The 12,585-nt window shown below is 46.2% G+C and overlaps 1 protein-coding gene across 1 annotated transcript; it reads right to left on the bottom strand.

Annotated features, from left to right (window-relative positions):
• Positions 1-263: 263 nt before the first annotated feature.
• CKAP4 (cytoskeleton associated protein 4) lies at positions 264-8,015 on the bottom strand. Its single transcript, XM_035126519.3, has 2 exons — positions 7,505-8,015; positions 264-2,983 (listed from the first exon to the last, which is right to left on the bottom strand). The coding sequence occupies exons 1-2, from the start codon at positions 7,877-7,879 to the stop codon at positions 1,658-1,660; spliced, it is 1,701 nt and encodes a 566-aa protein (XP_034982410.2). The 5' UTR covers positions 7,880-8,015; the 3' UTR covers positions 264-1,657.
• Between the last annotated feature and the right edge of the window lie 4,570 nt (positions 8,016-12,585).

Raw genomic sequence — 12,585 nt, 5'->3', positions numbered from 1 at the left:
TGCATTTAGGAATGTGTATTTAAATGTGGATTTTCATGCAGCTTTGAAAAGTTAGCAAAAATACTTAGGTCATACAAGGGATATGATTTATTGCTCGTTTTGGGTGTTCATCCCCCCCCCTTCCTGAGTCAGTCTCCAGCCCACCTTCTCCCAGTGCACACTCGTCAGCCTCCTGCCAGTCCCTGACCAATTGGTATCCCCACCTTCCACAAATTTGCAGAAGCACTTTCGTATTGCATCCCAAAAAATGTTTGTAATATACATTAACAGAAATTCCAACTGTTTATTAGGCATTACAGATACTGGGAAAAGTTAATTTCACAGTCAACTATACCATTGTTCAAGACTCATAAAAGGAAAAATCGGTGAAGAGCAGCTTAGGAAAGTAACAGCTGATCTCAATACCATGGATCTTCCTTGGCTTTTAAGGCTTAGGGTCCCGTGGAGGCAGTTTCTGAATACACACATTGTTGGCAACATCGGATATGGCCAGACATCTTCTCTGTCTCTATCACCCCTGATGCTGTGCTGTTTCCAAAAATAAGTGCTAACCTTTTTGTACGCAAAGAGGTCTTTATGTGCAGATCTTAAGAACGCTTCCAAAAAAACCAAAAAGCCTGTTCCTAAAATTAGGTACCTTTCTAAACATACAATTTTTTTTAAAAGTGAAAAACAAAAATGCTAACATTTTCTAACGGAAGTAAAACAAGGATCCAGTCCATGTTCAGTGGTTCTTAAAAATGAACAACAGTTTTTAATACTTCTCATTCTTTCAACATTTGCCCACGCCCAAAGTTATTTCTAATATATAAAAAATCAGGCTGAGGTCCAATTCTATTTCACCGAAGTCAACAATAAGATCAGGCACTTCGTGTGGATCTTAGTAATACGTATTATACCTTGCTGCAGCACAGAGGACATGTTAAAAACGAATTGGGGTGTGGGTGGGTGTGGAAACAATTCTGCGTTCTCTACCCACTCTTTTTGGCATGACAATCAAAATGGCACATTTTTATTTAGCTGGTTGGTTTCATTTCCCTGACTTGGTTCCTATAGCTCCCTACAGAACGAATTAGGGCATCACAACTGAAAATAAACCCAGCCTTCAATCCAGAAATGGTCCCAACAAGACTGGTTGATGGCTAAGTTCTATCCATTATTGCCATTTTTTAATCCACCTGGGACAATTCAAAAGCACCAGAAGATGTGTGCTCTTTGGAATAGCAATACTGGTTCTAAGAGCTGCAAGGTAGCCTCAACACAATATTGGGGAGTCCACACCCTGAATTGGATTACACAGTAACATTTTTCTTCTTATCAGTGAGCAGAGCCCTACACAGACTCAGTTGTATGCACAAGGCTCCTTCCCCCATGTTTGCCAATGGATCAAGGCAACAGTTGTCATAATTTGGCTTCCTCCTCTTGTACTGTGAATTAAACAGCAGAAGCAAAACAATTTGTCCTAGCAACTGAAAGAAAGAAACAAACAAAAATCATGGGAGCCTAACTAGAAAGTGTTATGATTGTTATAACGGCACCAACAGGTTTTAGCTTCAAACCCACCAATATTCCATGTTCCCCAACAACAGCAACAAAACTCTTTGGCCTATGAAAACTATTTTTGGTTTTGCAGTTACACATGCTCTACACTAGGTAGCTAAACCTTTTCATGTATCTTTTCTACTTTCACAAACAACCTGTCCAGGTCATTCTTTATATCCTCTAAGGAGCTCTTCAGTGACTGGACGTCATTCTCGTTGGTTTCTATTTTCACAGAGTAAGCAACCAGACTGTCAACTGCAGTCCTGAGCATTTTTAAGTCGGATTCAGCCTGGCCGAGAGAAGATCGCAGCTCATCAACAGAACCTACCACAGAAGAGAGTTCCCCTAGATTATCTCTGGATTGCCCTGCATCCATTTGAGGCTTTTCTTTATCCAGCAGAGCACGGACCTGTTTCTGGATGTTATCAAGTGCATCAGCGTTGTTTGGGAAGTCGCTCACGCTCCTCCTTAGCTCCTCAACATCACTGTACATGGAGAGCTGAGATTCACTAAGGCTCCTTACGGTATCTGTCACTGAGCGCACCTCTTTCTCTAAATGAGCCTGGATGGAGCCGAGCTCTTCCTCTAAAGCAGCTAGCTTGCTGTCATACTTGGAGAGAAGAGATTCCATCCCTTCAGTGTGCTGTGCAGATGGTGACCTCAAAGCCTCAAGGTTCTCTTCTATAGACCTGAACCTGGATTCAAATCCTTCACTCTTCATTTGCAGAGTTGCTACGATGTCTCTGGGAAGAGCATCACCTTCTTGTGCATTGGCAGAAGTCTTGATGTGGAAGAGATCTTCCCGGAGTCTCTCAAGCTCACCAGGGAGATGTCCAATAGCCTCTTCTGCTTTAAGAACTTTATCTTGTAGAGCTTGTAATGAAATGTGCTCTGCATCGGCCACCTCTTTGAACTTTTCGTGCTCCTGCTTGAGATTGACAAGTTCTTTGACTTCGGACAACACATCCGATTCCATCCAATCTATCATACTTTTCAAGGACTCTATAGTCTTCTCTTTTGCTTCCATGGACGTTTGCATCTCGTCAACAACGCCTTTCAAAGCATGAAGTTCGTGTTTGTACACCTCTGCTTCACCTAGGGAAGCCACCTTCATTTTCACTTCATTGATTTCCTCTTGGCTCCGTTTCTGAACATCTGTGAATTCAGCAATATTGTCGTTTATCGACCTAGTTAACTCAGTTAGCCTGTCTTCCACAGTGTTCTCCAGCGACGTGAAATCTCGCTCTCTGGCGTCTTTTACAACGTGGATGCCATCTGACAGGTCTTTCAGAATTTCATTTTGCAGTTTCTGAAGAACCTCACCAATGCGAGCGATCTCTCCCTCCCCTTGCCTAACAGCCTTTTCCGTGACTTCTTGCTTCTGCTGAGCATTTTTCAGCGTCAATTCGAAACCTCCAAATGCAGACTGAAGAGACTGCACCTAAAAGAGAAATGCACATATAGATAAATCTAGACATGGCGTACGCACCACAGGAACTTCTACAAGGCTCACAGGAAGTCTGATGGGGGAAATGAGCAGTGGAATGGAACAAAGTGAGCAGAACTAGTGGACAAAAATTAATGTGAATTCACGTGCATTTCTGCACAAACCTATGTTGATGCACCCATGATTCAATCATTTAGACTAAGAAACTTTCCAATTCAAATAATAATAGAATTGTAGTGTTGTTGGAAGAGCCCTGAGGACCATCTAGCCAAATACAGCGATTGAGCCTGCAACCTTGGCATAATCAGCACCATGCTCCAACCAACTGAGCTATCCAAACGTGTTTTGTCTGGGGTGCTTATTGCTTTAACTTCCTCCATTCAGCAATACTGAAGAATAGCAGAACAGGGACAGGAATCAGATCTGTCTCCCCACGTAAATTGTGTGCTAACGTCTCGATCCGGACGGAGAGGCCGGCGGGCGGTTGGCGAGTCTGGGCCGTGCCTTAGTGTGTGGGCGGCGAGGCTTTGGATTGGCTGGCACCAATCAAAGCCCAACTCCCTTCCTCCTCAGGGTGGGGAGAAGCCAGGAGGAGGGAGGGAGGAGGCGGAGCCATGGGGGGCGGAAGGCACCGGGGGGGGGATTGCAAAAAAATGGCGCAGCCCAAACGATCACGCCGATCCAAGTGGCGATTCCAGGACCACCCACAGGCAGGATCCAGAGGGCAATTGGGCCTGACCTGGCCCGCGGGTCTTAGTTTGCCAACCCATGTACTAGAGGCCCAAGTGGCCTATGTGGCTAGAAGTGCCTTTTATCAGATCTGTCTGGTTCGCCAGCTATGGATGGTCCTTGACAGGGACAGCCTGACTGCTGTAGTCCACGCTTTGTTACCCTCAAGTCTGGATTACTGCAATGAGCTCTGGATGGGGCTGCTGTTGGGTTTGGTTCAGAAGCTCCAACTAGTGCAGAATGCAGCAGCCAGACTGCTGATGGGAACACATGGCCGACATGTGACACCATTGTTAAAACATCTCCACCAGCTGCCCATCTACCACCAGTAAAACAGTAAAAACTTGAATAGTAAAAAAAAATTAAAAAATTAAAAGGTTGCGATCCAAACAATCCCAAAATCCATGTTGGATTAAAATCTGCTGGGTTTCATATTTTCTCTGCAATTATGCACACTACTCACAAGAATCTGTGTGCACAGCAAGGGATTATGGTCCTTCCCTTAATAAGCAGCAATACAACAGAATAATGTCCCCACTGGGTGTCACTCCAGCAGAATGCAGACTTCCCTATCTTAATATTTAGAATGCCATGCTGGCACAAAACAAGGCATTAATTTAGGAGCATTATGGATTTTATCAGCCTTAGAAATGCAAATTTCTTCAGCCGTCCTTACTTTGTAGGAAGTAGATGTGGAGGACATTTTTTTTAAAAAACAAAAAAACTAAACTATCCACTTTCACAGCCAGCATTTACTCCGTGAGTTGGCAGGGTATACTCTCTGCCAAGGGCATGTCTAAATTCGTTCTTGGTAATAGTTAACTATAATGCAGAGTTAAATGGTTTCTATTTAATGCTTTTAACTTTGCAGCTGAACACTTTTAGGAGCCTGACCCCAAGGACAACTGGAGCTACACCAACTGAAGTATTCACACCATAAATTTGAAGCAACGTGATGCCACTTTTTTCAGCCGAAACTCACCAGAACTGTTCCAGCACCTCTTAGGTGGCCGCCCTTGCCATTATAAGAGAATAAGGGAGGTGTTCATGGTGAGTTCTGGCACCTCTTTTTATAGAAAAACAACACTGTTAAGACAGCTGTTAAGAGACCCAATTCCTCTCGAAGAGCTGCAATTCCCAGTATAGCCTACAAAGAGGGATTGTTTCTTTGTTTAACTGTAGCTCAGCGAAGGGAACAGCAGCCTCCTAAAAACTCTCAGCTCCCTTAACAAACTACAGTTCCCGGAATTATTTCAGAAACGCCACTTTATGTATGGTGCAAATGTGGCCTACGTGGTTAAAGCATATGAAGAACCATGTGTAGTATCCAACCATGTAGATTCTCTAGCACAAGAATGTCTACTTATGCAATGTGCCGTATTTTTCGCTCCATAAGATGCACCTGACCATAGGATGCACCTAGTTTTTAGAGGAGGAAAACAAGGGGAAAAAATATTTTGCTTCCTTGAATTGTCCTAGGCATAGCAGCCAACTCCTAGAGGCCTAGGTGCCTTTGCCCCCCCCATTAAATATTTGAGGAAGTCGTTGCTCCCCATGTTGATGGGCATTGTCATTCATATAGTGTGCACACACTTTGTTTTGAGATCAATTGCAGCAGTTCTCAACCTGTGGGTCCCCAGATGTTGTTGGACCACAACTCCCATCATCCCCGAGCTCTGGCCTTGCTAGCTAGGGGCGATGGGAGTTGTAGTTCAACAACATCTGGGGACCCACAGATTGAGAAAGGCTGATGTGGTATGTGAGGTGGGGCTTACCTGCCCCCCCCATATTTTATTCAAGTTGGAAGAGGGAGGGAGGGAAGGAAGGGGTGAGAGAGTGAAAGAAAGAGAGACAAGGAAGGAAGGGGTGAAAGAGAGAGGGAAGCAGCCCTCTCCGCTGTCACGGAAGCAGCCTGAAAACCGGTTTCCCACTGCGTACGGCTTTGGCTCTGGCCTTCACTCCATAGGACGCAGAGACTTTCCCCCTTCCTTTTTGGGAGGGAAAAGGTGCGTCTTATGGAGTGAAAAATACGGCAATTTCTCCCTGCAAAGGTGCTCAATTTAGGGGCACCCAGGGAGTGGGAAGGGAAGCCCCACTGCACCATCAGAAATCCTTGCCCTAGTAGATCTCCTTTGTTGGATACCACCCCTTAGGTTTCTTTTAACCAGCATTTGCCCACTTGGTGCCTTCCAGATGCTTGGACTACCAATTCCCAATAGCCAGTGCATCCATAGCCCAACATCTGGTGGACACCAGATTGGCAAAGGCTTCCCCCTACCTAAATATCATCTCACCCATTGCAGATGCCTTCTCATCAGAAGGTCCAGTCTGTACAATGTATGAATCAACCCTTTAATAGGCCAACCCTTTGGAATTCCCTCCCGTGACGTCTCAGACAAGCACTGCCCCTGTCATATACATGATCAGCACTTACAAAATACCTTTCCTTTTAAGTCAGGAGTGGAGATCCAGAGCAGGGGTCCCCGAACTAAGGCCCGGGAGCCGGATGCAGCCCGATCACCTTCTAAATCCGGCTGGCGGACGGTCCGGGAATCAGCATGTTTTTACATGAGTAGAATGTGTCCTTTTATTTAAAATGCATCTCTGGGTTATTTGTGGGGCATAGGAATTCGTTCATTTTTTTCCCCTCAAAATATAGTCCGGCCCCTCACAAGGTCTGAGGGACAGTGGACCGGCCCCCTGCTGAAAAAGTTTGCTGACCCCTGATCCAGAGGGTACCAAACTACAATTGCCATCAGTCCCAGCAAGCTTGGCCCATGGACAGAGATGATGGGAGTTGTAGTTCAGCAACCTCTGGGGGTCCAAATGTTCCCCACACCCTGATTCTTATCCTGGTCTGCATCTATAAGGATTTTGATTGTTTTTATTATTGATGTTTTATTGTTAAGGGCTTACGGATGGTTCATGGAAAACAATTCATAAGTTAATGAAATAAAAAATAAATAAAACAGGGGTGCAAGGCAAAACTGAAGGAGGGGCCTAGAAGTGGTCAAAGAGCCATACCATATCTTGCACAAGGGGCCATCCTTAGTGTAAATGAGTAAGTGCAACAGTAAGTGCAAAACAGTGGAAAGGCGAAACTGGCTTGATACTCCGTGCATGAGGACAAGTTTTGGAAGATTTTACGGTATACTGGATGACTGGATGCACCCCATTATCAGATTTAGGATGGGGATTTCCCAGACCCGAAAGGATACACGGTGCAAACAAAATCCACAGGAAGATGGGAATTGGCTGCTGAGGCCCAAGTGCTTTCCCTCCCAGAATTCTCCTTACAAGGAATAAAAACACTCCCCGGCAAAAACTGTTCACAATCCAAGCTTTCCCCATGATTCCATTCAAAGGAACTTTTGGCACCTCCAACTGGGATGCCACAAGTGCCAGGCATTTTACTGAACCAAGTCGCCTTGCAAAGTTTGCAGGTCCTCGGCCAACCTTCTCCTCCTCGCTTACATCCCTACCCCATCGCATTCACCAGAGGCCTCAGAGGGGGTGGGGAGACCATTGCAAGGCCTGCACTCAGCCCAGGGGTGCAGACACACATAATTTGTGAGACTATGTCTTTAATGGTCTTTGGGGGGAAGAGACCTCCAGAAGATGACTTCGATCACTCCACTTATTCCAAAACACAGAGCAAGGCCCTGGACTTCTGATCCAAAGTCCCACCCCGACGGCACCCCTCACCCCCCCCCCCGCAACTTCGCAAAAAGTTTTAAGAAAATGCAGAACCAGAGAATTACTATGGTGACCCTCCTCCCCCAATACCTTTTGCACAGCCCCTTCCAAGGCGCGGGCCAACTCCTCCCGCTGGCTCCCGAAGCCTTCTTGCCGGACGCTGATCCGGTTCACTTCCTCGGAGAGGCGATGGACATAGTAGCCCGAGAAAGCAGCCGCGGCTATGAGCGCGAGGGACAAGAGGAAGTTGAAGGCTTTGGCCAGGCTGCAGAAGGACGAGGATGACGACGAGGCTTTGCCTCCTCCAGCACCCGAGGCGCCTCCTTTGCTCCCCTTGGCGTGAGCCTGGTTTGGCTGCTGCTGCTGCTGCTTCTTTGCCACGTCATCGGGGAGGTTTGAATGGGCTCCCTTGTCGGACGGCGCGGAGCTGCCGCCCTTGCCGCTCCTTTGTTTAGCCGAAGACATGCTGCGCTCGATGCTGCTGGGCGCCGCGAGCCGCCGGACTTCGCCGATGATGATGGTGGTGGAACGTCGGTGCCTCTGGACGGCGCGGGCGAGAAAAGCAGGAGCGAGCGCGGCTTCGACACTTCCTCCCCCATTCAATCCGAGGCACGAAGGAAGGAGGGTGGGATGAAAGGAAGGAGGCAGGACAGGGGCTTCGAGCGCGCTTCTTCCTGCCCGCCCCTCTCCCAGCACCGCCCCCCAATTCCCTAACGCGCCCGAGAGGGTGGGAGGCGTGGAGGCTGCCACGCACACCAGGAGGGGGGAGAATCAGCCGCCCGAGGCTGGGTGGGGAGGCGGCCACGCCGCGGGATGCAGTTCTGCAGCTCGCTCTCATCCCAGCGGGAGGTGGGTCGTCCCGCACCCTTCCGCCGGCATAGGGAAAGGACTGCCATCCTAAGCAGGACCGCGGAGGAGGGCTTGGGGGGGGGGGGGCTCGAAGGAGAAGCTTGGCTCGGGTCTCAAACCATCGCAGGAACGCGTTTCCAGGCGTGCTTGGTACTGCTGCTGCTGCTCCCCACCCCCGTTTAGTTCCGCGCGACTTGGCAAAATTGTAGATTTGGAAAGGATCACGTCGAGCCGGTTATCTAGTCCAACCCCCTGCAACCAGTCCCGGGCTTACATTCGGGCTGCAGCCCAGGGCCTTATAATCTAGCGGGGCCTAGGCCTTTTGCCGAATACTTTTTTTTTTTAAAGAAACGGGCAGATTTTACTATATAGGTCCAATTGCTTAGTAACATTAAACACGTGACAAATGAGTTAATGGCTGTTCTGGCTTTGTATATGATGGAATGCAGCGGTTCACAAACTTTTTTATCTGGGCCACACTTTCAGAATAAAAAATTATTCGTGCCACACTGAAATTTTTATTGATGAGAAATAGATTGGAAAACACACCCCAAAAATCAGAGGGGTACTTTATTTATAACATAGAACATGCTCTTATTTTGAAAAGATATCTATTCCCAAGAGTACTGTACTTAAAGAAGACGACTACTGGGGGAAAAGAGAAGAAGCATATGGTGCTTCTGTGATACTGGAGTGTCTGTGATACTGAAGTGTATTTGAAGTCTTGGGTAACTGATAATTTAGTTTGGCATCCTGTCTTCCCAGTAGGTGGAGTCATAAGCTCATGACTCAGAGTTGATTCTAACAAGGAGTAGGTTGGTCATAACAGCAAACACGGTGTTGATTGCATAATAGGCCTGTGCACATTTTTTACTACACTATTTTTTTTAATAGTGGCAGAAACTATGCATTGAGAACTTTCCATATGGAATGTCTTTCCTACAACATGGTGCTATGTTTAAATTTAACTCTGCATTCCAGAAGCAGGACCTTTTCAAACATTTTGTTACCAAACAAATATTTCATCCTTGGATCACACTAAAACATTGACAGTTCTGCAATATTTGAAATGCTTAGGGTGAGTGAGCATGGGTTTTCAGCATGGGTTTCTGAAAAATAGGTCATGTCAGACTAAATTGATCTCATTTTTTGACAGAATGACAAGCCTGGTAGATGAAAGGAATGCTGTGGATATCGCCTATCTTGATTTCAGCAAGGCCTTTGACAAGGTGCCCCATGATATTCTTGTAAAGTAGCTGGTAAAATGCGGGCTAGACAATGCTACCATTCAGTGGATTTGTAACTGGCTTACTGACCGAACCCAAAGGGTGCTCATCAATGGCTCCTCCTCATCCTGGAGAGTAGTGACTAGTGGGGTGCCACAGGGTTCTGTCTTGGGCCCAGTCTTATTCAACATCTTTATCAATGACTTGGATGATGGCATCCTGAGCAAGTTTGCAGATGACACCAAATTGGGAGGGGTGGCCAATACCCCAGAGGACAGGATCACACTTCAAAATAGTAGAATCTAAAGCAGGGGTGTCAAACTCAAATTCATCGGGGGCCGCATCAGCAGTTTGGTCACCCTCAAAGGGCCGGTTGTATCTGTAGGACTATGTGCCCACTCTTTATTATCATAAATTATTGTCACTGCATTCAATTATTACTTTTTTTTTGTAATAATGTCAGTAATAACTAGCTCTGAAAGCAGAAACATAGTCAGAATAATGGCAAGTAGATATTCAAATGTACAATTATTGTACAATTTATTGAAAAATGATTTTTGGTAACTGCACTGGGTGGTGGAGGCTTGCTAGGGTTTCATGCAGGAGCTTTGCAGAGCTACTGGTACCTGGAGATGCTGGGGTCCTTCTACATGCAGCTCCACGCGGCGCTGCTGGGTGCTTTGTCTGTGCTTCAGCAGCAGCAGCAGCAGCAGCCGTTTCCAGGCGCCGAGCCGTGGCAGGAGGAGGACAATTCAAAGTGCTACAGAGCACTGCTGCGTCCCAGAGGCTCGGCACTCTCCGTGCGGCGCTGCTGGGCACTGACCCGGCAAGCTGCCTCCTCCTTCTCCTGCTGTGGCTTGGGGCGCTCCACACAGCGCCTTTCTAACACCCCCAGGCCCCAGCTGTTTGTCGGCGCTTTGTCGGCGCGGCGCTTCAGCAGCAAGGTCCCGCTGCTGGGTCCCGCTGGCTGGGGCACTCGGCGGGCCACATGACGAGGTCTGGCGGGCCGGATTTGGCCCCCGGGCCTTGTGTTTGACACCCGTGATCTAAAGTATGGCAATCAGCTCTACTGTACTGGCTAAAAGTGAATAAGACCCCAAATGGCCTTCTCCCCCTAATCTTCACTGATAGATTCCGATCTACATGGGAGCAGACCATCCAAAAGAAATTAGTCTCTTATGGACTGCCGGTGGGGCCCACTCTGTCCATGGGATGGGAAAGGGCAAAAAAGCTAATTAAGGAAAGAATCTCGGATATTGATCGACAAAACAACCTAACCCGACTTTCCTTAATACATAGACAACTGTACGAGCATCGATTAAATCATCTAGCTAATTATTTAAAAACGTTAGAAAATCCGAGATATCGGTGGGCCTTCACCAGGGCTCGTTTCAATGCTCTACCCTCGGCATTGTTAACTGGTAGATATCTCCAGATTCCGGCAGAACAGAGACTATGTCCTTGTGATAACAAGGAGATCGAATTGATAAGTCATGTCCTCCATTGCACACTGTATCGAGACATGAGGAAGGAGATAATTGATCCCTTGTTAAAAGACTTACCAGGCCGATCAACAGAAACGCTTACTAGATACCTACTAGCGGATTTTAACCCAGAGCGCACTAAGAATGTAGCTAAATTCTGTTACTACACGTCAAGACTAAGACACGCCGTGACATCAATCAATAACAATGATAAAGCCGCCTATTAATTCTCAGCGGACAATAGTTAAAGGGAACTATCCCTCATTAAATTTTAACCCAATTTTAACTTAAAATAGGATTATGAAACAGTATTATTCAAAGATAATACTCAAGAACTATCTATTTTATGTATTATTGGTTTTCTTTTTCTTTTTTTGCTGGTCTATGACAGTAATAAAGATATTATTATTATCACACTTCAAAATGACCTTAACAGATTAGACAACTGGGGCAAAGCAAACAAGATGAATTTTAACAAGGAGAAATGTAAAGTACTACACTTGGGCAAAAAAATTAAAATGAAAGGCACAAATACAGGACGGGTGACACCTGGCTTGAGAGCAGTACTGTACATGTGAAAAGGATCTAGGAGTCTTGGTAGACCACAAACTTGACATGAGTCAACGGTGTGATGCAGCAGCTAAAAAAGCCAATGCAATTCTGGGCTGCATCAATAGGAGTATAGCATCTAGATCAAGGGAAGTAATAGTACCACTGTATTCTGCTCTGGTCAGACCTCACCTGGAGTACTGTGTCCAGTTCTGGGCACCACAGTTCAAGAAGGATACTGACAAGCTGGAACGTGTCCAGAGGAGGACAACCAAAATAGTCAAAGGCCTGGAAACAATGCCTTATGAGGAACGGCTTAGGGAGCTGGGTATGTTTAGCCTGGAGAATAGAAGGTTAAGGGGTAATATGATAGCCATGTTCAAATATATAAAAGGATGTCATATAGAAGAGGGTGAAAGGTTGTTTTCTGCTGCTCCAGAGAAGTGGACATGGAGCAAGAAAAGATTCCACCTAAACATTAGGAAGAACTTCCTGACAGTAAGAGCTGTTCAACAGTGGAATTTGCTGCCAAGGAGTGTGGTGGAGTCTCCTTCTTTGGAGGTCTTTAAGCGGAGACTTGACAGCCATCTGTCAGAAATGCTTTGATTGCGTTTCCTGCTTGGCAGGGGGTTGGACTGGATGGCCCTTGTGGTCTCTTCCAACTCTATGATTCTATGAGGAAACATGAAGAAGTATTGTTGATCAAACAAACAAAAAAGTTTAGACAAAATAAAAATAATTCCTTCCAGAAGCACCTTAAAGACCAACTAAGTTTTTATTTTGGTATGAGCTTTCATGTGCATGCACACTTCTTCAGATACACTGAATTAGAAGTTCCCAGACACTTATATGTAGAGAAAGGGTGGGGAGGGGTGGTGGAAATGGGTGATAGACTGACTGATAGTAGTTGATGACTGCAAGCGACTGCAAATGGACTTGCATGAAAAAGCAAGGGGTGAGGTGGCTGAGGATCGCTTTATCATGTATAATGAGATAAGAATCCAACATCTCTGTTCAACTTAGTTGGTCTTTAAGGTGCTGCTGGAAGGAATTTTTTTTATTT

The sequence above is a fragment of the Zootoca vivipara genome, chromosome 9 (assembly GCF_965207765.1).
Source record: "Zootoca vivipara chromosome 9, rZooViv2.hap1.1, whole genome shotgun sequence".
NCBI lineage: Eukaryota > Metazoa > Chordata > Lepidosauria > Squamata > Lacertidae > Zootoca > Zootoca vivipara.
Note: the sequence above shows the minus strand (reverse complement) of the source record. Positions and strands in the feature narration are given on the sequence as shown.